Here is a 26,163-nt window from a genome sequence, read left to right as displayed (position 1 = left end):
ATGCCATAAAGTTTGTAATATGTCTAAAACATAAATAAAAGTTTAGTAGGAAATTGAAAATATAGTTACGCATAAAGATTACTGTCAGCTTAGGTTATAATAAAATTATTAGAGAATTAAAATTATTAGAGTATGGAGAAGCCTATACAGTAAAAACATAGACATTTTGAAGGAAAAAGACCACATAAGTATGAAATAATCAAAAAATTTCCATTATATGTATCTTGTATTATATGTATTATCTACTGCATAATTGCAACAGGAGGGAAGACTCAACTATCTGTTATTTACCCAACTATGGCATCCCTCAATGAAAATTTAATCAGAGAACATACAATTCAAATTACTTTTGATTATTTCCATGTGGTCTTTCATTATTGATTTCTTTTATTTTAACTCCTAGAGGAGTTAAGAGGTATAATAAATTTTGAGTCAATCACTTTTTTGTTATAAAATATTTTCTAAGCTACTTATATGTGATACTTATACATGATCTAACAGTTTCATCCTTGTATATTAATTCATATCCAACCCAAATTGTAAACAGAAGAAAAATAATGAACAGAAATTCTGAGGTCATCTGTATGTAAATGGTAAAATATAAGAGAAACAATAGTCCTTTTCCCATGTGTGAATTCTTATAATTTTACTATAATCAGGACACAAAGAAATCAGTTAGCCTTGGCCACCTGTAGAATAATCCTTAAGAGCTATAATTTCTGTAGGAGAGGAGAGAGAATGTAGCATATTCTGAGGTAAAACAATTTCCCTGGGTCACTAACCCAAAACCCTCCCTAACCACCCTCCCTAACCCAAAACTCTTTCTCATACTTTGCCACAATATCCACCCATTTCCTTATTTTAGCATGTTTGTTTTTCTGGTGTATTTGTTTTCCCCCCATGTCTATTTTTTTATGTTTACATTATATAAATTCTTCAGGCATATTACCACAACTTTGAAATATAATGAAAACAATGTGTATGCATTTCACAGCCCTACCACTATTATGCATTCTCTTGCTTTTTTGTGTTGTTCTGTTTTTTTTTTTTTTACTTTTGTCTTATGTATATTTAAACATACTTTTAAAGACTATGACAAGTTAAGTAATTTTTGGTGTCCTCTTTTTCTTTTATTGTTTAAATAATTAGACTCCCAATAAGTTGCAAAAATAGTATATAGAGTTCCATGTGCCTTTCCCATAGCATTATTCAGCTTTCATTATTTCACTATTACATGCATTCATTTGTGTTTATATATATCAAAGCGATTCCATTCCTTATATTGATGTAACCACCACCATTGTCAACATACAGAATTATTATTATTACCTCATATTGTCCCAATTGTTTCCCAACTCTTCTCTTTCATGTAGCTTTTTTTCATTTATGATTATATGGTTCCAATCACTCCATCATTCCCCTTAGCATTTGCAAGTACATATATTTAAATAGTAAATATAGGTACTTGTTTACATGTTTTAATTGGATGCTCTTACATGTGATACAGGCATGATTGTCTTTATCCATTTCGTTGGAATTCCCTTTAGGATAAGCATCATGTCCAGTATTTCCTCTCTTTTTGAAGCATTCCATTCAGCCAGTGGAGATAGTTATGTGTAGTGTCATTGGTATATTTATTTGTTGTTTATGGAGAGTATTTTAAATTATGGAATATCTGTTTCAAACTTTACAAAAGGAAAGACTTGTTAAGGATGATACAAAGCCTGAAAGTCTTCAAACATTACTTTATGGATGTCATCCATTTCAGTTACACTACAAATTTACACCTTAGTAAAGTTCATTTTATTTTTCTGTTCACTATTATGTTATCCACACCTAGCAAACTGTCCAACACATAGTATATATCTTTATTATTACTTATTAAGCTAATGCATAACTAAAGAGAAAACAGTTCCCAGGATGATTTGATATACATATTTTTATTGTGGTGAAACATATATACATAAAATGTGTTTTAATACGTTGTTTTATTGTGGTCATCCTAAGTGAAAGAGAAGTGATATTTCATTGTGATTTTAATGTGAAGTCATTTCCCTAATGACTAATGACTAATGATGTTTAGTGTCTTTGCATACATCTATTGGCAAATCATATATCCCCTTTGGAGAAACATCTATTCACATCCTTTTTCGTTTTCTAATTGAGTTTTTTGTTGTTGAGCTTTAGGTGTTTTTTATTCTGGATATAAAATCAGGCATATATGTGTGTGTGAGTGTGTGTGTGTGTGTGTATACACACTTATCAAGTATATAATTTGTAACTGTTTTCTCCCTATACTGTGGATTATTTTCATTCTCTTGATAGTAATTTTTGGCACACAAAATTTTTATTTCAGTACCTTCCAATTTGATTATTTTTGTTGTTGTTGCTTATAATTTTGGTATATTTTTTGAACCCATGGCCAAATCCAAGGTTATACAGATTTTGCCCCTATATTTTCTTCTAATAGTTGTATTTCCTAAATTTAAGTTTTTGATCCATTTTGAGTTACTTCTTATATACAGTCTGAGGAGGGATATAAATTCATTCTTTTGGTTGTGGATATCCAGTTTTCCCAGCACCATTTGTTGAAGAGACCATTCTCTTTCCCTTGACTGGTCTTGGTACCCTTGTTGAAAATCATTTAAGCATATATCCCCAAGATGGTATCTAATTCAAGAGTAGTTCCTGTACATTAAAAGAAAGTTTTAGACTATTAGAAGGTTAAATAAAGTTTGCCCTTATCTCATATTTTCACTACCCAGAAGTGATAACAATTAATCATGGAATGAATAGTCTTTCAAACTACATTTCTACACATAAATGCAAAGTTATTTCTGTTGTTATTAGTATAGCAGAATTTGCTCTTATAATAGCAGTGTTTACAAATTGCTTTCCCAATTGGTACTCTAGAGCAGCATTGATGAAAAAATGAAATGTGAGTCCTGTACAATTGAGAATTTTCTAATTACCACATTTAAAAAGGTAAAAAAAAAAAACCAGGGTGATTAATTTTAATAATACATTTTATTTAACCTAGATATCATTTCAGCACGTGATCAAAATAAAAATGTGATTTTATATTCCTGTTTTTTATACTAAGTCTTTCAAATCAGATAGATACACACACATACATGGACTCTTTTTTTGTTTTTTGTTTTTTTTTTTGTTTTTTTTTTCTTTTTTTGTTTTTAAATTAGTTTCATGACCTTGTTACTAGCCTGTGTCAATTTTAATGACAAGTAAATTTTACTCAGAAGTAACACTTACTTGAGGGACAAGTCATTGTTCAGAAGTCTAAACATCACAGAAGTTTATCAATTATTTAAAATTAATCAGGTATATACTTTATAGTTAGAATCTATATCAGTTCAATACTAGCTGCATTTCAAGTAATTATAATAGCCACATATGAGTAATAGATGCTATATTGGTCACCACACCTTCTCCTTCAGTATATGAATACCTGTGCTTTTCTTTTTTAATGTTAATGTAGTCCAAAAGTAGAATAGCTTTTCCAGAATCCCAGAATATTGCAGAACTTCAAGCAAAAATCAGCTAATTGTGTGTGTCAAAGATTCTTGCAGTGGGCTAAAAATGATATCCAAGTTTCTGTGACACTAACATTCTTATACTGGCTTATATACCTATTGCTACATGATTATTCATGAATAAATATAAAATATTTAATATAACCATACATAATGCCAATGAAGTACACCAAGGTCTTAGCATTCAGTATTTAACAATGAAAGTTCCTTCTGTTCATAAGTGATAACATAGATAACTGGAAGAGTGTAATTTATTATTTTCCATGGCATGAACTGATACCATGCATGCTATAAATTCAGTATGTAGAAATGAATTAGCCAAGCAGCAGCAAAGCATCAGCAGCTCAAAGCAGCATGGTTGTTTTCTGTTTATTCTTGAAAATAAGGCAGTTTTTTAAATAATCTTTTATAATAATCTTTTGTTGCTGTATAAACTATACAGGATATAGTATAAGCCTGAGTGGTTCTCAAACATGACTAGGTCTTATAATGACAAAGACAAAGGTCTTATAATGTACATCTTGAGAAATATCAAATGTCTGTTGTATCATTAGGCTATATTCGAACATTTTTTGAGAAACTAAATTTGCAGAGTAGCTTAATAATACCCAGCACTTTTATGCCATAGGTGAATACAATCTAGAGCTCTTATGCTAATGGTGTAATTTCCTTTATATTTATATTTTACCATATATTTTTCATAAGCTATAGTTGGAGAATCAATCTACTGATATGCTAATTCTTAGCTCTAGAAAAATTATTAAAAGAGTGATACTGATATTAACAGTATAGTGTAACTTAAGATAAAATAATAGTACATCAGTTATGACTCAAACATGTGGTAAGCTTTCAAGAAATGAATTTTGTTGAACAAAAGTAAATATCTTTCTCAGGATAAATCTTGGAAAATTAGAGAAGGATAGTCATTGTTCTTTCATTTTACAGACCAGTACAGAATTTTGTTTTATTGCCAATTTTTAAAAGTTATTATTCTATCAAAAAGTTCTTCAAAACGACATTAATATTAAATCTTAAACTGCCTATCTGAATGTGATAAACTCTAATATTTAAATGTTACATATTTGGTTTTAGTTTTTAATTTGAATGCTTATTTTTTAATTAAAAAGGCACAAATCTGAAAGTTAATTTTAAAAAATATCCTATTCTAGTCTTTACTGTTTTCCTACCTAAATAGAAAATGTGAACTATTTCCTATATGTTTGTATTTGATAAAGTTATTATTTCTTGATGTGTTTCTGATCATTTCTAGTAGCACATGTTTTCTCACCAAGGAAGAAGTATCCTCAACAACTTAACATAGCTTATAAATATGCTTGTTTATATTATATATTAACAGTCACAGATAATACTACTTAAAAATATCCTGTAAAACAACCTAGATTATTTTTCATTAGAAATACAAACACAAGTGTATGCTTATGTGTGTATGTATATATGCGCACACACAAATAGTTGTAATAGAAAGTTGTGCTAATTTTATGTACATAATACAGTGATCTATTATGATCCAGGAAAACTTCTTTATGTTTATATGATAAACCAACTGTTAGTAACCAACTAGATATATTTCATATTACCTAATGGTTTTTCTGTGATTGACTTTTATGTCGATAGTCTCTTTGAGATTATTCTTTTCTCATATCAATTTTTCCTATGATGCTTTTGGTAAATATTCACAAAAATAAGCAATGAAAATGAAAGCAAATGATACATTGAATACTTGCATATTTTATTTTCATTAGTTTATTTTTGTATACCTTGAAAACATGACATATGTGGTTTTCTCTATATATAGCATATTTTTACTTCAGTCCTTATACTTGTTAATTTCTCTAACTTATTGCAGAGAATTAATAAGCATGCCACTTATAATGAACATTCACTATGAAAAATTTTGAGGCATATGCCAACTTCTTTTAGTGGCTGTTAATGATAAGTAGACAGTACAGATATAGAAAGTAAAGTAAAAACTCAGTTCTGGTATTTCTGAAGACAAAATCTCAGAAATATTTTTTACCTTGAAATATTTTCCCTTTTTACCTTGAAATATTTTCTGTATTTTCAAAGATTTTGAGATGGATTGAGTCTCCTAAGGACATTAAGTTGGTTTACCTAATTGTATACAAAGCAAAAGGGAATGAGAAATATGCATTGAGTTGATATAAAAGAGGAAAAAATGGTGGGAAAAAAAAATTATGTCCTGTGTCTGAGATTTCTACTAGGTCATCTAACTACCATGAAGTGATTTTTTGAAGAGAACATAGGGATTTCATTGTCATCCTTCTGGAACCTATTTGTCTTCAAAGTGTTTAGTTTCAAAGGATCCTTAACTTGATATCCAGTTCTCTGAAAAAATCCTTCATCTTGAGGAAATTTTATGCATCCCTATAGAAGAGTTAAAAAATTATGACAAAACTGTCTAAAGACTTGGCAGCTCTCTGCAGGCATTCAAACCCAGTTTAGTATGTTTCCCATGAAGACAAAAACTTGATACCTATGTTTAATTTACACCTTTTCTTATAGATGTTCACTTTTATTCAGTAGTTGAGTGAGTGTGTGTGTGCGTGAGTGTGCATGTGTGTTTATTTTCTCAAATGGCAAAAGACTTTCTGGAATGACTTGTAGACACATTTTAAACTACACATTTTTTCTTGTCATTGCCGAAAGATTGTCTTTGTTGAAATGACAAATTATTATCCTTTTGTATACATTCTTATGTATCCATTTCCCTTGTTTTAAGTAATTTCTCTAAGTCTACATGTCAGAGAGAATGGTTAGAAAGCTGGGGCAGTGATTAAAGTGTCTTTCCTGCCCCAACTATATCCCATTTATCAACTCTGAATGTAATTTAATCGTCAGCAGCCACAGCAAACACTTAGTTCCTCTCTATGCTAAGTACTTTTCTTATCATCCTTTCAATATTTTATCGAATTATTCTCTTGAAACTCCTAGAATCAGTTACATAGTAATATAGAGTTAAACACTTGTTGGAGCATCTGGGTGGCTCAGTCAGGTAAGTATCTCACTCTTGGTTTCAGCTCAGGTCGTGACCTCAGGGGCATGAGATTGATCAGGCATTGGCTCTGTGCTTAGCATGGAGTCTCCTTGGAATTCTCCCTCTCCCTCTGCCTCTTCCACTTGTGTGCTCACTCACTCGCTCTCTCTCAAAATAAATCGTTTTTTTAAAAAAACCCACTTTTTCAAATGCAAAATCAAATGTGCATCAACGTAAAAAAATATGATCATCGTTTAGCCTCGTTTTTTACATTTTTTTTTACACAGTCACTATAAGTTAACACTTTCAGTCTTACAAAAATACCATTTATGGGAATGAAATGCCATATCAGAGCTGAAAAAGACCTTAGTAATGGTGTTATTTTAGAGATATGGGTCCTTCAATGATTATGGTCTAAATTATGATGTAATTATGATGCAATAATATACTCTTTTATGGATGAGTCGAAGGAAATTTAAGTAATTGAATCATTCGAAGGAAAATATATACATCACTTCATAACTAAGTTACTCTGTGCTGGCAAGTTAACTATTTTGAGGTTTGTATGTGTTCAGTCTTGTTGGGAGAGAGAGATGACCTTAAGTCAGTGGTTGTCTGACTTTACATCAAAATAATTTGGGAACCTTTAAAGTAATACCAGAAATTGCCTGGGTCCTATCATTAGAGATTATTCTGTTATGATTGGTACTTTTTAACAACTCCTCTGTTGATTCTTTTGTTCAGCCAGATTGAGAACCTTAGATTTAATGATACTTAGGAAGATTAAATTCTGTTCAACAACAAAAGTACATGGAGTCTGTACAGTATCCAGACACTTGCTATTTAGTAGGTATGCATAGTTAAAACAAGATCCTTCCTTTGATCAACACATTTATGATCCACTGGGGAGATATGTGTGAGTCAGTCACTACAAAATATAATTACATTTCAGATGGAATATTTTCTGATTAAATTATTAGGCATTGAGAAAATAATGATCTAGGATTGATCCCATTTCCAAAATTTTCAAATAATCATTTCTTTTTACAGACTTTAAGAGTTATTGCTTTGCCAACATAAACTGTTGTTACAAGTTATACTTTTCCTATAGGATACTTTTTCCTTCACATTCTAGTTTTTTTCTTTGCACTTCACATTTTTGTTTATATTTAGTACTGGATACCATATTTTACTGAGAATACAAAGTATGAAATTTTCAAATAAAGATGCTCAAATAATTATTTGTGCTACTTTTACAACTATCACTCAGAAATTATTAAATAAGTTTTAAAAGCACATTGAATCCTGACATTTTCTGAGAGGGAAAATATACTTTATCTTGTGAGGAATATTTATTATTCCTTTTTCTCTCTTTCTTAGTGTTCTTTTTTTTAGTAGTTGAAAGAAAAATTGTATTGTCCTCATTGCCTTATGAGATCTGATTAAAATTCACCCAAACCAGGAGAGACTGAAGTCTCATGCTAAATCCCACACAACAGCTGATGAAAACAGGTTTAAAATTTCTAGTTTTAGTGCTATTTGTATGGCTTAGGTCATTACTTCTCCAACTCTTCTATTGAAGCAGCCTCTTGGGAGGAGTGGAAAGAGTGACATAACTGTACCCCTATGCAACCTGTTGTTAGCACAAACATTCTGTGTTCTTCTGTTTTAAAATTCATATTTTACTATAATATTCTTGCATTACTCATAATTTTGAATTAAATTATTTGACTTTTTTTTCTCAAGATACCAGAGGGATTCTGTGTATATATCCCTGGGACTTAGTTTATCTTCTGCCTGGGACTTTTATATCTCATACCACAATTTGAAAATTGAAAACCTTAAGCCCTCTTTCTTAAAGAAAGACAATTGGTAACAAATTTGTGACCTCATATATTCTTAATATTAGTTAATATGGTTAACAGAATAGCAGAAATTGACTTGATAAATTACAATTATGCAAATTGTTTATTATAGTTGTTGAGGAACTTTGAAAACCTTCAGAATTTGAATTATACTCTTTTAACATTAGGTGGAATCCACTTTGGCCCTTACTCAGGTCAAGGCCTACAAAATTACTTTTTATTCCCATTCATAACATTTTAATGTATAACCCAATAAGCTTCTATGATAGAGAATACCCAAATTGGGCTAGCAAATAACCAAGAGACACTAGAAAAAATATACTAGGAAATATAATATTTCTTAAATTTATTCATAGGATTTTTTCTTTGTTTTTCATACAATGTCACAGAACTTCTAGAATTGACCTCTTATTGCCTTAATGCTGTAGTGTAGTCATTGTAGAAATTAGACCATTGGTTTCTTCTGGTCTTTAGTTACTATAGATGGATAAAATGTGGCTTCTCCTTCAAAGATGCAGTACCTGAGATCTAATCATATAATGGGCACATAAAACATGTAAAGCCTAATTGAGGTTTAGAGACTTACAGAAAAATACCTTTAAGCTGGCTAGTGTTGAACTCCATTTTGGAAAATTGGTATTTCAGTTAATGTTGTTTTAAGATTCTGTGTCAGAATCTATTTGATGTCTACTTATGTCTGAGGAAAGAAAAGCAAGTTAGTTAGGAGTGACAGAAGAGCAAAGAGAGGCTCTTATGTGAGCTCCGATGCAGGTAAGAATTTTGAGAAAAGAGCAACTCACTTCAGCCTTTCTGAGGAATGAGTTGTACTCCAGTAACAAAGCCTACCATAGTATTACATTGTCATTAGACAAACTCAGAAATTATTGCCTACTTATTTACAAAAACAACTCTGAAGTCAAAAATATATACATGGCAGTGATAAATTTTTATTCAATACTTTTTACTCTCTGTAATCTGATAAAATTAACTATTTCCACTTTGGTTGCTGACACTGTTCCAAACAATTGGCTGAGGCTGATGGTAATGTAGAGGGGAACACCTGCAATGGACATGGAACTTTGTTTTTTAAGCCCCTAAGGTTCAGTAGTTGTCACAACATAATCTTGTCTCCCACAGGAGAGACAGCCTCGTTTTGGCAGAGTACACCAACATTAGGTTTTTGAAAGAGAGTGGATGAAAAACAAATGTTTATGCATGTCTGAAAATGTAACTAGTCTATCCTCAGATGGTATTGATAGTTTGGGTAGATACTGTGTTCCTAGTGCTATGTTCTCCATAACTGTGCAAGCAGTGTTTCCTTTTCTTCTCTTTTCTAGCTTTGCTGTTGAGAAATTTCGTTTCATTCTTATTCTTCATTCTTAGTACAAACTTTTTTTTTCCTGTTAGCCTTTTCCTTAACCCTCATGTTAAGGAAAATTTTATGATGATGTGCTTTGGTAGGGGTTTTATGTCAGATATCTAATTTCTGGGAACAGTTTTAAATTTATTTGATAATTTTTTTCTCTTCCATGTTCCCCATTCACTCTTCCCCATTCAGTCTTTCTATAGTTTCTACTCAATGGATATGATCTTTTGATTGGAGATCCCCCAATTTCCTTATTTCCATTTTTGTTGTTGTTACTTTTGTTGGATCCCTTTATCTTCTTGTTGTCACCTTATCTTTTTTTCTGTATTTTGGGAAGATGTTTGCAACTTTGTTTTTGAAGCTTCTTTTTTTGATGTTTGCAGTATCTTCACATATTTCAACTGTGTAATTACAGTTATTTTTTTTTTCTGTTGTTTCACTGTCTCTCACTTTCCAAGTTTCCTTTTTTGCTATGTTGTTATGGTTCCTGGTTTCTCTTTTGTATTCTTGTCTTGGTCTGTGGTTTTCATGGCAGGTTGCAAACTCTAAGTAATGACTTCAAAAGTGATATTAATAGCTTAGGCACCAGCTCCAGGACCTGTAGAGTTTGGGCCAGCTCTTGAACAAGCTCTAGTGCTTCACACAACTTTGGGACATCCTCCATTTCCAGTGCTGAAGGCAGGCTAGAATCAGCTCCAGACCAGCTGCAGAGCTAGAACCAGCTCGGGGGGAGAGATAGTTCTGTCAGTAATTGTAGCACTGGTTCCTGCAGCAACTACAGAGTTCAGGCCAATTCCAGAACTAGATTTAGCAGCAACTCTGGAGCTAGAGCCACCTTCTGCATTAGCTCCAGAAATACTGCCAGGGCCAACTGCAAAGCTACAGCCTACTCCAGCATGAGCTCTTGTACCAACTCCAAACTTATTGCCAGCTCCAGCTCTAGCTTTAGAGCCACTGTCAGCTTCAGATCCAGAGTCATCTCAATCACCAGTTTTCCTACCAGTTCTCACAACAGTGCCAGACTTAAAGTCAGCTCAGAACTAGTCGGTTCAACAACAAGCTCTAGCACAAGTCTGAGATATAGCCAGCGTTGGCATCAGCTCTAGAGCTAGATTTAGCTACCCATCTAGTGCCAGCTCCATTACCATATCTACCACCAGCATCAGAGATAGTCTCCTCCAGAGCTACAGCCACCTCAGGCATCAGCTCCTGTGCCAGTTCTGAGCTATATAGCCAGTGCCAGTTCTAGCTTTCATTCCCTGTTTGGAATGGCATCTTTTTTATTTTGTCCTTTTCTTTTGTATTTTTTAATTTATGTTTCATACAATTTGTGATTTACCATATTTTATGTCTTATAATTCATATACAATAAAAATTAAATTCTTAATCACTAGAAAAGAGAATGTTAGTGATTAAAGGGTCTTATATGTATGTTTTTGTTTTTTCGAGCCAGCGTAATGAGTAAGTTATTTTCTTTTAAAAGGTGCCATAACATTTTGCTACTATTCTTAAATTTTGTTATTTTCCTATCTCTGTTAACTGCTTCTTTTTCTAATCTTGAAAATGTAAATGATGCCCAAAATTCAGCCGAGGTCTTTAGATCCTCTTTCTGTTTCTTCTTCTTTTTAAATTTTTATTTAAATTCAATTTAATTAACATCCAGTGTATTATTAATTTCAGAGGTAGAATTTAGACATTGATCAGTTGCATTCCATCTTTAGAGACTTTTGCCTGATAGTTAGCCATAATCAATATTTTACGCAAATAATTCCAAATTTCACATTCTATTTTGATATAGCATCATCACTCTAAATCCAGCAAATATGAAATTATGATAACCCTATGATCTTCCTCAAATGTGTATCTTTCTTATTTTAATAATAATATTACCATTCTTCCTGTCGTCATTCATGCTAAACTTTTAAACCTTATATTGTTCCACATTTTTTACTTTAGCCCTCAAATCCAGTTTCTTATCCAGTCCTGACATCTCTTGTTTGTATCATCTCAATTTCCATTTTCCTGTTCAAAATACCAGTGCAATGTAGGCCTCTATCATTTCTCATAGAAAGGCATATAAAACAATCTTCTATTTCCTCTTGCTCAAAACTGAAAAATTACTCTCCTAAAACATATTTCTTGAGTGACGTCTTGCAGTCATATACTTTCATTGGTTTTCCCATCCTTTAAACTCTAATGTCCTTGACTTGGCTCAGACTTATTTCTGCTGTTCCTCTATCAAAGATTGCAAATTACTGTCTCATGGGCTGAGGCACCTCACAGATATTTTTTGTTTGATCTTTGATCTGAACAGAGTTTTTAAAACATTTTACTCTATGATCTTTTAGACACAGTATAATTTGGGATGCATATGTACTTTGAAATATCTTCTTGAAAAATCCTTTGCATATTAAAGTTTCAGCTGATAAAAGAGCCTTGGTGTACAAACAGTATCATAAAGAAAATCATGTTTAAGAAGTTGTCTGTAAGAATTTATTCTTCGGAGTGTCATGGTTCTTGTTATATAAGAATCAGTTTTCTGTTTAAGCTAATATCACAATAAATGTCAGGTATTCCTGAGAAATTTGCACATTTTGTGAGATATTGGTTTGCAATAAATATAGGATATATAATGAGAATGTACAAAATTTATAAAAGGATGGTAATATAAACCATTTTATTAAAATATAGGAAAAAGAGTTCCCTGTAATTGTTTTCAAAAGAAATGATTTTAAAGTTTTAATAAGCACTATAAAATGCAATAGTGACCTTGTCATTTTGATGAAGTTTTGTTAAAAGCTATGTATGATAGCTAAAATACAGTGGCTTTGCTAAAACCGTTTAGCAAACCATAGAACCATTTAGGCTTTTATTTTTTATAATAAATTTATTTTTATTGGTGTTCAATTTACCAACATACAGAATAACACCCAGTGCTCATCCAGTCAAGTGCCCCCCTCACTGCCCGTCACCCATTCACCCCCACCCCCCGCCCTCCTCCCCTTCCACCACCCTGAGTTCGTTTACCAGAGTTAGGAGTCTTTATGTTCTGTCTCCCTTTCTGATATTTCCCACACATTTCTTCTCCCTTCCCTTCTATTCCCTTTCACTATTATTTATATTCCCCAAATGAATGAGAACATATAATGCTTGTCCTTCTCCGATTGACTTACTTCACTCAGCATAATACCCTCCAGTTCCATCCACGTTGAAGCAAATGGTGGGTATTTGTCGTTTCTAATGGGTAATATTCCATTGTATACATAGACCACATCTTCTTTATCCATTCCTTTCGATGGACACAGAGGCTCCTTCCACAGTTTGGCTATTGTGGACATTGCTGCTAGAAACATCGGGGTGCAGGTGTCCCGGCATTTCATTGCATCTGAATCTTTGGGGTAAATCCCCAACAGTGCAATTGCTGGGTCGTAGGGCAGGTCTATTTTTAACTCTCTGAGGAACCTCCACGCAGTTTTCCAGAGTGGCTGCACCAGTTCACATTCCCACCAACAGTGGAAGAGGGTTCCCTTTTCTCCGCATCCTCTCCAACATTTGTGGTTTCCTGCCTTGTTAATGTTCCCCATTCTCACTGGTGTGAGGTGGTATCTCATTGTGGTTTTGATTTGTATTTCCCTGATGGCAAGTGATGCGGAGCATTTTCTCATGTGCATGTTGGCCATGTCTATGTCTTCCTCTGTGAGATTTCTCTTCATGTCTTTTGCCCATTTCATGATTGGATTGTTTGTTTCTTTGGTGTTGAGTTTAGTAAGTTCTTAATAGATTTTGGAAACTAGCCCTTTATCTGATACCTCATTTGCAATTATCTTCTCCCATTCTGTAGGTTGTCTTGCAGTTTTGTTGACTGTATCCTTTGCTGTGCAAAAGCTTCTTATCTTGATGAAGTCCCAATAGTTCATTTTTGCTTTTGTTTCTTTTGCCTTCGTGGATGTATCTTGCAAGAAGTTACTGTGGCTGAGTTCAAAAAGGGTGTTGCCTGTGTTCTCCTCTAGGATTTTGATGGAATCTTGTCTCACATTTAGATCTTTCATCCATTTTGAGTTCATCTTTGTGTATGGTGAAAGAGAGTGGTCTAGTTTCATTCTTCTGCATGTGGATGTCCAATTTTCCCAGCACCATTTATTGAAGAGACTTTCTTCCAATGAATAGTCTTCCATTTAGGCTTTTATAAGATCATTACTGCCCCCAGGCTTCCACATCTTTTTTCCCAAGTTGTTGATTGTCTCTCCTGGGGAAATGTAGATTCATGATGTGTTCTTCTATAATCCTTCACAGATTTACTTACAGCAGAAAATATTTACACACCAAGTACCTACTTTTGGGGACCACATTTATTCCCAGCATGTATGCAAAGCTTTAGAAAGGCAATATGATCAAGAATTGAGGGAAGGGTTGACCTGGAGACTGTTTTTTGTGAAGCTGAATTTGTGGTAAGACAGCTGACTACCTTGGTGTGTAGCAATTTATTGGTAGGAAAATCACAGGGGAAAAAAAAACTATAGATGAGTGATGTGAGTGATCAATAAGGATTTTTTATAAAACGTATTAAAGAAGCATTTGTTTTTAGTACTATTGAAAGGGGTATGATTTTTAATCCAAAAAAATACAATTTATCATGAAAAAGCAAAAAATTGAAATTACTAGAATAAACAAATATCCCTTCAAAAAAATTGGTTAAGGCATGTTTTAAATATGCCATAGAAAGGGCATAAAGTAGGCAATATACTTCCCTAATCCGAAACACTGTTTAACAATCACAAATTTATAGTGATGACACTGTGGATTAGCAAAGGGAGATTACATTTGGACATAGTTTTAATATTGTTTTCTCCCCCCCCTTTTTTTTTTACAAATTCAAAAGAATTTATTTGTAATGTTTTTGTACCTATTTTTCAGTCACTTGGAATGCACATGTAACTAGAACATTTAAGATCCAAATCAATTTAAATATGTTGTATATATTTCTGATTTTCATTTTACGATCTCAGTGAAAAACCCCTATATTCAGGGCTTATGTTTTCTATCCCAGATATTTTTAGTCCTTGTGTATTTGCATTACTAGTTATTTGTTATCTTTGAGAAGGTGGCTTTGCCCTGAGAGCCTTCTATACCTGTGTCTCACTTTCTTTCTCAGTCTGCATCAAGCCTGAAATTTACCTGGGAATTCAAAAGCACCTTCTAAACTAAGTAATCCAAAGCTACTTTTAAAAATTTGATCTCATACAAAATAAGAGTTCTTAAAAATATTTTTCAAAGACTTGGAAATCATACCATGTGTGACTTGTTAACAACATTGACATGATCCTTAAACCAGATGTTAGTTTTGTTTACATGCTTATTTTTTCTTATACTTGATTTGGTTTCTTCTTTTAGGAATGGCAAAATTCTATTCAGAAGAATGCAGGACTTGCATTTATTGAACTCATCAATGAAGGAAGGTAATTAATTTTACAATTCTTAGACAATTAGTGTACATTTTATTCTACTAGGCAACTGTTCTCCTACCATCTGTTCCAAAAATGGGTAAGAAAATATATTTGAGTTAAATAATTTATCACACAGGTCATTAAACTTAAAAGGAACAAAGTTTAAGATATTAATCATACTTATTTTAAGGCGGGGGAAAGCATATATGAAATAAAGGAACAAACTTTATAAGGATTTTGTGAGATTTGAGCCACATCATCCTGGGTAGTAAAGTTGTTTAACACAGATCAAGCGAACCCAGTCTGCAGGCCCATCTGCCGCTCCATCTGTTTTTAGAGTCGTACTCAGTGTTTACTCCCTCAGCCCATCTCAGTTCATGTGAAGTAGTTTTATCTGAACATCGTGCTCTCTGATGTCCAACTGAACATGTGAAGAATGTTAAATATGGGAAGTGGAACAGTCAGGTTAGGAATTTATATATCCCATTGTTAAAATAATGCTGTAAGTAAACTTATGTTTGAGCACATTATTGTATTTATCACTTTATGATAAAAGGTGGTTCACTGTGATTTTTCCAATACATTATTGGCAGTGGATACATTGAGACAGATGTTAACTGTCACCATTTTGAGATGTATAGCTTCAGTTAGCCAACAACCTCCATCCTTTACAATATCTTTTCTATGATTTAGTGTATTCTTTGGAAAATAATAACTGAATACTTGGTATAATTCATTTATTTCTTACTTGAAACTATAATTAAATTGGTAATAAGGGGAAAATACTTACTGTATATAAAACCTCTATTAAGGGAGGTGTCATGAAAAAATATTTTATAGGATATTCCTTGAAAATTAATTTATATGTGGTATAGAAACATATTTTTAAAAAATTAACTTAAATGCAGTTTAGTATTCCTTTTTAGTATTAGTTTTTTCCATCAGTTTATTATAATAATTCAGCAACATAACATCTGTATAATAATTCATTTTATTGTATATTTTTCATTTACATATTCTATGACTGAATTATTGTTAATCATAATACAACTCTAAAAGTCTAAATAAATTTACATTCACTGCAAAGCAAAAGATGCAGAATATCAGTTTTCTTTTGTAACAGAAATACTGACTTTAATAATAATAACATACTATACTTTTTATAAAACTTTTTTGTGATAAGAATTGATAATACTTATTATCCATTTTTTTTAATTATCCATTTTAAGGCGATGAGAAACAAACAAAAAAAAAAAATTTGCCCGGACTGTTCATTTTCATATCAGTTATAGAAATTTCTCAATTCACATACTTGCTAATTTTATCAATTCCTTTCAACTGTAAAGGATAAAAACAAAAGTTATCTTGTCATCAATAACTCAATAATATCAATAACTCTAAATCTTCAGCTATAAGATTATAGCTATGGTCTTAGAAAAGGAAAGGGGGAGAATTTGTTAATACCAGAAGTTTTATCTTCTGTTATTATTTTTATTGTTCAATGGTAGAGTTTGGAGTTCATTTTGTTTTATTTTAGGAAAAGAGTTGGAATCATAGAAAATAGTTATAATTTTTTTTTAGAATTTTAGTCCATAAAAATCTTCAAAATGCTCACCATAATGTTCTTTGTGCCATTCTAGATTTTTTTTATTTTTCATACCAGTTTTTCCTCCGGTAAAGATGATTTTGGAACAAAAATGGAAACATAACTAGCTATAAATATGAAAGAACAGATCATGTGTACATTAGTACAGCAAATGTCTATTCATTGCTTACCCTGTACCAAATATGAATATAGGAGATGAGAATAGAGAAATGAATGAGACAAAAATTGCTCTGAATTTTTGGAGATAGACAAATATTCGAATAACACATACAATATTTTAAGGATGCTGTGATAGAGATGGTATAGGTATTAGTACAAGTGTAAGACAGGACATTTAATCTAGACTGAGCATATTCTCCAGGTGGTAGGACTCTCAGGGTTTTCAAAAAATGTGTCCATGAAAAGCCAATACAATAGAATCAAAATACCCTTTTCAATGAATGGTGCTGGACATCCACGTGCAAAAAAAAAATTAGACACAGACTTTATACTCTTCACAAAAACTTAACTCAAAATGGATCAGAGATCTGAATGTAAAATGCAAAACTATAGAACACATAGAAGGTAAGATAGGAGAAAAATCTAGATGACCTTGGGTTTGGTGATGACTTTTTAAATAAAATAACAAAGACATGATTCATGAAAGAAAGAGTTGGTAATCTGGACTAAATTAAAATTAAGGACTTCTATTCTATAAAAGTTGGGTCAAAAGAATGAAAAGACAAGCCACAGACTGGGAGAAAATGTTTGCAAAAGACACTTCTGATAAAGGACTATTCCCTAAAATATATGAAGAACTCTTAAAATTCAAAAATGAGAAAATAAACAACCTGGTTTAAAAAAATGAGGCAAAGTCCTTAACAGACACCTCAGCAAAGATGATCTGCATATGGTGATTAAGCTTAGGAAAGAGTCTGTCATTATAGGTCTTCAGGGAAATGCAAATCAAACCAACAAGGAGATACTACTACACACTTACTAGAATGGCCAAAATCTGGAACACTGACAACCCCAAGTGCTGACAAGGATATAGAACAACAGGAACCATTCATTGATGGTCAGGATACAGAATGGTACAGCCACTTTGCAAAATAGGTTGTGGAATCTGTGGTTGAAATAAATTAAGCTTGTTTTATGCCGTGAAACCATTAATTGCTTCATTAAAGGTCAACAGTGGTCCCTTTAAAAAAAAAATAGGTTGTGGAGTGTTTTATAAAACTAAACATATTCTTACTGCAGATCTAGCAATCATTCTCCCTGTATCTACTCAAAAGAGTTGAAAACTTATGTTCATTTAAAAACCTGCACACAGATGTTGATAGCCACCTTATTCCTAACCAAAACTTGGAAGCAACCAAGATATCCTTCAGTGGATGATGAGTGAGATACCCAGTATTGATGTGCTACAGCCAATGGAATCTTTATTATTATTGATAATAAGAAAGGAGCTGTCTGGATGCCTGGATGGTTCAGTCAGTTAAGCATCTGCCTTCAGCTCTGGTCATGATCTCAAAGTCCTGATATCGAGCCCCACATGGGACTCCCTCCCTACTTCTCCCTCTCCCTCTGCCACACCCCCTGCTTGTGCTCTCTCGCTCTCTATGTCAAATAATTAAATCTTTTAAAAAATAAATATGCAGTCAAGCCATGAAAAGACCTAGAGAAACCTTAATTGCATATTACTAAGCAGAAGAAACCAATCTAAAAAGGCTACATACTATAGGATTCCAACTATATGACATTCTTGAAAAGGCAAAAGACTATGGAGGCAGTAAAAAGATTAGTAGTTGCCAGTGGTTAGGGAGGAGGAAGGCATAAATAGGCAGAGCACAGAGGCTTTTTAGGCCAGTGAATCTAATAGTGGATACACGTCATTATATATTTCTCAAAACCCATAGGATGTACAATACCAAGAGTGGGCCCTAATGTAAACCAATGGACCTTAGGTAATTATACTATGTTTAGGTAGATTCATCATTTGAAATAAATGTACCACTCTGGTGGGGGATGGTGATAATGAAGGAGAGCCTGTGTGTGAGGAAGGGATACCTGGGAAGTCTGTATCTTCTACTCAGAGTTGCTGTGAACCTAAAATTGCTCTAAAAATAGTCAATAAAATTTAAAAAAAATAAAAACTAAAAACGCAGGAGGTTCAAAAGTAAAGTATATCCAAATAGAATGCCATCTTAATTGAAAACTGAGAGATGGTTAGAGATAGCTAGGTAAAAGAGAAAAAATAGAGGAATAAAATTCTGGGCCAAGGGAATAGTGTGATATCAAAGCCTAGAAGCAAGAGGTAGCAAAACATGTTGCTGGAGAGCTCTTGTTAGTCAGTCAAGAGCTATTTAAGTGCCTGTTGTATACCAGCCACTTAGAGGCAAAGTCATCCCTTCCTGGCAAGGATCACGGGCAGAAGTCATGCCATGAAGGGGTTTGTAAACTATGCTAAGGGTGCTGTGATATAATTGAAGACAGTTAGGCATAATCTGCTGTGTGATTTGTGTGACAAATGGACTTCAGGGGCTCTAGTCTGAATCTAATCTGAAGTTCAGTGATCTCACTGAAGATGATGGTGTCATAGACAAATAGTGGCTATGAGGAAGGAAGAAGTGGACAGATTTAAAGTGTCCTTTGGAAATTAAGTCTAGAGAATTGCTGATAGATTGACTTATAAGAGGGAAAAGAATAGATTAAAGATAACCTGATCTCTGGCTTTAAAGCCAGATGGTGGGCAGCCCAGGTGGCTCAGCGGTTTAGCGCTGCCTTCAACCCAGGGCCTTATCCTGGAGACCCAGGATCGGGTCCCACGTCGGGCTCCCTGCATGGAGCTCGCTTTGCCCTCTGCCTGTGTCTCTGCCTCTGTGTGTGTGTGTGTGTGTGTGTGTGTGTCTCATGAATAAATAAATATAATCTTTAAAAAAAATAAAGCTAGATGGTTTATTAACTCTAAGTATAATTTACTTAGAGCGTTACATAAGGAAGAACATGGGCTGGATGTGAGATGGTTTTACCTTTGGCCACACTGATTTTGTAGCACCTGTGAAATCTCTGAGTGGAAATGTTAAATAGACATCTTGAATTTGGATCTCTACCTCTCCAAAGAGACAAGTAGAGTGGGGATTTGGATTTAGCAGTTCTTAGCTTGTATGTGGTAAATGGTAGATAAGAATGAAGATATGATTCTCCGGGAGCCTGTGTAGAGGGAGCAGAGAACCTGAGGCCACTTTACTGTTGTTTCTGCTGGGAAGTCCTCTTTCCCACAGCCGTACGTCATTGTCTGTTTTCTGTCATTAGAAATCAGCTTAAATGCCACCCTCTCAGAGAGGCTCCGTTTACCTTCTTACAGAGTTACCACACTTCCATCACATGATTCTGTTTTCACATTTAATAACATCATCTTAAATTATTTTCATTGCTTATATCGACCTTCCCCACCAAAATGTACTTTCTTTTAGAACTTGTGTCCTCTTTACTGATACATTCCTGGTTTCTGGAATAATACCCAACAAGTAATTGACAATCATAAATATTTGTTGAGGGATTAAAGAAAAGAATGGTGACTAGAATGTTTGAGAAAGAAGGAACAGGTAACAAAAGAAAAGGACCACTGGATTCAATGACCAGAATGTTAGTGTTGATTTTATTCACATGTACCTGTGTGCTAAAGATGCTGGGTGTAGACCTGGGCCCTTCTGTAAGAGAGTTTACAGTCTCATGGGGACAACAGTCTTACAATTACTGATAAATGTGCCAAAGTTGAGGGTACTACAGGAGCAGATAATTTATGGAATGACTTCTGAGAAAGCAGTGGTTTAATGAGAGAACTGGGGGCAGGAGCTAGGGCTGTTCTGAGCTGAGGAATGAGCTAAGGAGATGAGTATAGCCAGCAAGTACACCAGTTCTAAGGAGTTTGGCCGAGAATGGAAAAGATGGGATGGTTGCTAGAGATGGATTTTTGGCACAGTTGGGGGGGGGGGGGGGCGTTATTTTTTGGAAGGAAGGACTTGAGTATTTTTATTTAAAAAAACTTTTTTTAAAGATTTTATTTATTCATGAGAGACACACAGAGAGAGAGAGAGAGAGGCAGACACATAGGCAGAGAGAGAAGCAGGCTCCCTGCAAGGAGCCTGATGTGAGACCCATCCCAGAACCCCGGGATCATGCCCTGAGATGAGGCAGATGCTCAACCACTGAGCCACTCAGGCGTCCCAGACCTGAGTATTTTTAAATGCTCACTGAATACTCTGAGAGAGGTGAGACAGAGTTGCCGGGATTGGCCTCTTGTGGAAGAGCACCGAGAAAGGAGGCGGACAGTTAAATTGGCAGCAGGACTCAGAGGGGTTTTTTTTGTTTTTGTTTTTGTTTTTTATGATACCTTCTATTTTCTCTATAAAGTGACAGGAAGGACCATTGACTGAGAATAAAGGAAATTTGAAGAGGTGGGTGTCCTATTTGAGAAGAGAAGAGAGGTTTGAAATTAGCCACTGTAGAAGAACAGGGGAGAAAACAGGCAGAAAAACTAGGTCTCCAGCCAGAATGTTGGGGAACCAGATGGAATTGCCATCCTTGATACTGGAATGTTTTTCCCAGCAGTCCACAGTACAAAGAAAATGGACATTTGTTTTCAGACATTTACCTCTCATACTTCAGAGAAAATAACCTCTTCACTGAGCACCAAAACCCTGTCCCATCCCTAGTCCAGATTAGGTGCCTTCCCGTGTTCTCATAGCACCTTCCAGTTAGTGCATGGCCTGTTTATTCATCATGTGCTTCTTGGGGCTCTTTCTACAGTGCCTATTATAGCACATTACATATATGTATATCATTTGTGCAGAGTTCAAATACCAGTTCTTGTATTGATAAACCGTCAGACTCTAATCATGTAACATAATCTCCTTCTGACATAGTTTCACATCTGTGGAAGAGTGTAACACCTTTCTTGTGCATTTACTCTGAAGGTTGGAAGTAACATATTTATTATAACTGCTGCAATATAGACTTTTATTTTTTTTTTTATTTTTTTTTTTTATTGGTGTTCAATTTACTAACATACAGAATAATACCCAGTGCCCGTCACCCATTCACTCCCACCCCCCGCCCTCCTCCCCTTCTACCACCCCTAGTTCGTTTCCCAGAGTTAGCAGTCTTTACGTTCTGTCTCCCTTTCTGATATTTCCCACACATTTCTTCTCCCTTCCCTTATATTCCCTTTCACTATTATTTATATTCCCCAAATGAATGAGAACATATAATGTTTGTCCTTCTCCGACTGACTTACTTCACTCAGCATAATACCCTCCAGTTCCATCCACGTTGAAGCAAATGGTGGGTATTTGTCATTTCTAATAGCTGAGTAATATTCCATTGTATACATAAACCACATCTTCTTTATCCATTCATCTTTCGTTGGACACCGAGGCTCCTTCCACAGTTTGGTTATAGTGGCCATTGCTGCTAGAAACATCGGGGTGCAGGTGTCCCGGCGTTTCACTGCATTTGTATCTTTGGGGTAAATCCCCAACAGTGCAATTGCTGGGTCGTAGGGCAGGTATATTTTTAACTGTTTGAGGAACCTCCACACAGTTTTCCAGAGTGGCTGCACCAGTTCACATTCCCACCAACAGTGTAAGAGGGTTCCCTTTTCTCCGCATCCTCTCCAACATTGGTTGTTTCCTGCCTTGTTAATTTTCCCCATTCTCACTGGTGTGAGGTGGTATCTCATTGTAGTTTTGATTTGTATTTCCCTGATGGCAAGTGATGCAGAGCATTTTCTCATATGCATGTTGGCCATGTCTATGTCTTCCTCTGTGAGATTTCTGTTCATGTCTTTTGCCCATTTCATGATTGGATTGTTTGTTTCTTTGGTGTTGAGTTTAATAAGTTCTTTATAGATCTTGGAAACTAGCCCTTTATCTGATATGTCATTTGCAAATATCTTCTCCCATTCTGTAGGTTGTCTTTGAGTTTTGTTGACTGTATCCTTTGCTGTGCAAAAGCTTCTTATCTTGATGAAGTCCCAATAGTTCATTTTTGCTTTTGTTTCTTTTGCCTTTGTGGATGTATCTTGCAAGAAGTTACTATGGCCGAGTTCAAAAAGGGTGTTGCCTGTGTTCTTCTCTAGGATTTTGATGGAATCTTGTCTCACATTTAGATCTTTCATCCATTTTGAGTTTATCTTTGTGTATGGTGAAAGAGAGTGGTCTAGTTTCATTCTTCTGCATGTGGATGTCCAATTTTCCCAGCACCATTTATTGAAGAGACTGTCTTTCTTCCAATGGATAGTCTTTCCTCCTTTATCGAATATTAGTTGCCCATAAAGTTCAGGGTCCACTTCTGGATTCTCTATTCTGTTCCACTGATCTATGTGTCTGTTTTTGTGCCAGTACCACACTGTCTTGATGACCACAGCTTTGTAGTACAACCTGAAATCTGGCATTGTGATGCCCCCAGATATGGTTTTCTTTTTTAAAATTCCCCTGGCTATTCGGGGTCTTTTCTGATTCCACACAAATCTTAAAATAATTTGTTCTAACTCTCTGAAGAAAGTCCATGGTATTTTGATAGGGATTGCATTAAACGTGTATATTGCCCTGGGTAACATTGACATTTTCACAATATTAATTCTGCCAATCCATGAGCATGGAATATTTTTCCATCTCTTTGTGTCTTCCTCAATTTCTTTCAGAAGTGTTCTATAGTTTTGAGGGTATAGATCCTTTACATCTTTGGTGAGGTTTATTCCTAGGTATCTTATGCTTTTGGGTGCAATTGTAAATGGGATTGACTCCTTAATTTCTCTTTCTTCAGTCTCATTGTTAGTGTATAGAAATGCCACTGACTTCTGGGCATTGATTTTGTATCCTGCCACGCTACCGAATTGCTGTATGAGTTCTAGCAATCTTGGGGTGGAGACTTTTGGGTTTTCTATGTAGAGTATCATGTCATCGGCGAAGAGAGAGAGTTTGACTTCTTCTTTGCCAATTTGAATGCCTTTAATGTCTTTTTGTTGTCTGATTGCTGAGGCTAGGACTTCCAGTACTATGTTGAATAGCAGTGGTGAGAGTGGACATCCCTGTCTTGTTCCTGATCTTAGGGGAAAGGCTCCCAGTGCTTCCCCATTGAGAATGATATTTGCTGTGGGCTTTTCATAGATGGCTTTTAAGATGTCGAGGAATGTTCCCTCTATCCCTACACTCTGAAGAGTTTTAATCAGGAATGGATGCTGTATTTTGTCAAATGCTTTCTCTGCATCCAATGAGAGGATCATATGGTTCTTGGTTTTTCTCTTGCTGATATGATGAATCACATTGATTGTTTTACGGGTGTTGAACCAGCCTTGTGTCCCAGGGATAAATCCTACTTGGTCATGGTGAATAATTTTCTTAATGTACTGTTGGATCCTATTGGCCAGTATCTTGTTGAGAATTTTTGCATCCATGTTCATCAGGGATATTGGTCTGTAATTCTCCTTTTTGGCGGGGTCTTTGTCTGGCTTTGGAATTAAGGTGATGCTGGCTTCATAGAACGAATTTGGAAGTACTCCATCTCTTTCTATCTTTCTGAACAGCTTTAGGAGAATAGGTATGATTTCTTCTTTAAACGTTTGATAAAATTCTCCTGGGAAGCCATCTGGCCCTGGACTCTTGTGTCTTGGGAGGTTTTTGATGACTGCTTCAATTTCCTCCCTGGTTATTGGCCTGTTCAGGTTTTCTATTTCTTCCTGTTCCAGTTTTGGTAGTTTGTGGCTTTCCAGGAATGCGTCCATTTCTTCTAGATTGCCTAATTTATTGGCGTATAGCTGTTCATAATATGTTTTTAAAATCGTTTGTATTTCCTTGGTGTTGGTAGTGATCTCTCCTTTCTCATTCATGATTTTATTAATTTGAGTCTTCTCTCTCTTCTTTTTAATAAGGCTGGCTAATGGTTTATCTATCTTATTAATTCTTTCAAAGAACCAACTCCTGGTTCTGTTGATCTGTTCCACAGTTCTTCTGGTCTCGATTTCGTTGAGTTCTGCTCGAATCTTTATTAACTCCCTTCTTCTCTTGGGTGTAGGATCTATTTGCTGTTTTTTCTCTAGCTCCTTTATGTGTAAGGTTAGCTTTTGTATTTGAGTTCTTTCCAGTTTTTGAATGGATGCTTGTATTGCGATGTATTTCCCCCTTAGGACTGCTTTTGCTGCATCCCAAAGATTTTGAACGGTTGTATCTTCATTCTCATTAGTTTCCATGAATCTTTTTAATTCTTCCTTAATTTCCTGGTTGACCCTTTTATCTTTTAGCAGGATGGTCCTTAACCTCCATGTGTTTGAGGTCCTTCCAAACTTCTTGTTGTGATTTAGTTCTAATTTCAAGGCATTATGGTCCGAGAATATGCAGGGGACAATCCCAATCTTTTGGTATCGGTTCAGACCCGATTTGTGACCCAATATGTGGTCTATTCTGGAGAAAGTTCCATGTGCGCTTGAGAAGAATGTGTATTCAGTTGAGTTTGGATGTAAAGTTCTGTAGATATCTGTGAAATCCATCTGGTCCAGTGTATCATTTAAAGCTCTCGTTTCTTTGGAGATGTTGTGCTTAGAAGACCTATCGAGTATAGAAAGAGCTAGATTGAAGTCACCAAGTATAAGTGTATTATTATCTAAGTATTTCTTCACTTTGGTTAATAATTGATTTATATATTTGGCAGCTCCCACATTCGGAGCATATATATTGAGGATTGTTAAGTCCTCTTGTTGAATAGATCCTTTAAGTATGATATAGTGTCCCTCTTCATCTCTCACTACAGTCTTTGGGGTAAATTTTAGTTTATCTGATATAAGGATGGCTACCCCTGCTTTCTTTTGAGGACCATTCGAATGGTAAATGGTTCTCCAACCTTTTATTTTCAGGCTGTAGGTGTCCTTCTGTCTAAAATGAGTCTCTTGTAGACAGCAAATAGATGGGTCCTGCTTTTTTATCCAGTCTGAAACCCTGCGCCTTTTGATGGGGTCATTAAGCCCGTTCACATTCAGAGTTACTATTGAGAGATATGAGTTTAGTGTCATCATGATATCTATTCAGTCTTTGTTTTTGTGGACTGTTCCACTGAACTTCTTCTTAAAGGGGAATTTTAAGAGTCCCCCTTAAAATTTCTTGCAGAGCTGGTTTGGAGGTCACATATTCTTTTAGTTGCTGCCTGTCTTGGAAGCTCTTTATCTCTCCTTCCATTTTGAATGAGAGCCTTGCTGGATAAAGTATTCTTGGTTGCATGTTCTTCTCCTTTAGGACCCTGAATATATCCTGCCAGCCCTTTCTGGCCTGCCAGGTCTCTGTG

At 34.7% G+C, this 26,163-nt stretch overlaps 1 protein-coding gene across 12 annotated transcripts in view; it reads left to right on the top strand.

The window, feature by feature from the left end:
* The window catches only part of NBEA (neurobeachin), a 674,173-nt gene that overhangs the window by 317,603 nt on the left and 330,407 nt on the right, over positions 1-26,163 (top strand). For all 12 annotated transcript variants that reach the window (XM_072795453.1, XM_072795459.1, XM_072795454.1 and 9 more), the window contains one exon: positions 15,190-15,254. In XM_072795453.1, the coding sequence (XP_072651554.1) occupies positions 15,190-15,254 (65 nt within the window). The remainder of the gene's footprint in view (positions 1-15,189; positions 15,255-26,163) is intronic.

Source organism: Canis lupus, chromosome 24, assembly GCF_048164855.1.
Source record: "Canis lupus baileyi chromosome 24, mCanLup2.hap1, whole genome shotgun sequence".
Taxonomy (NCBI): domain Eukaryota; kingdom Metazoa; phylum Chordata; class Mammalia; order Carnivora; family Canidae; genus Canis; species Canis lupus.
This window is presented reverse-complemented; position numbering and strand designations above follow the sequence as displayed.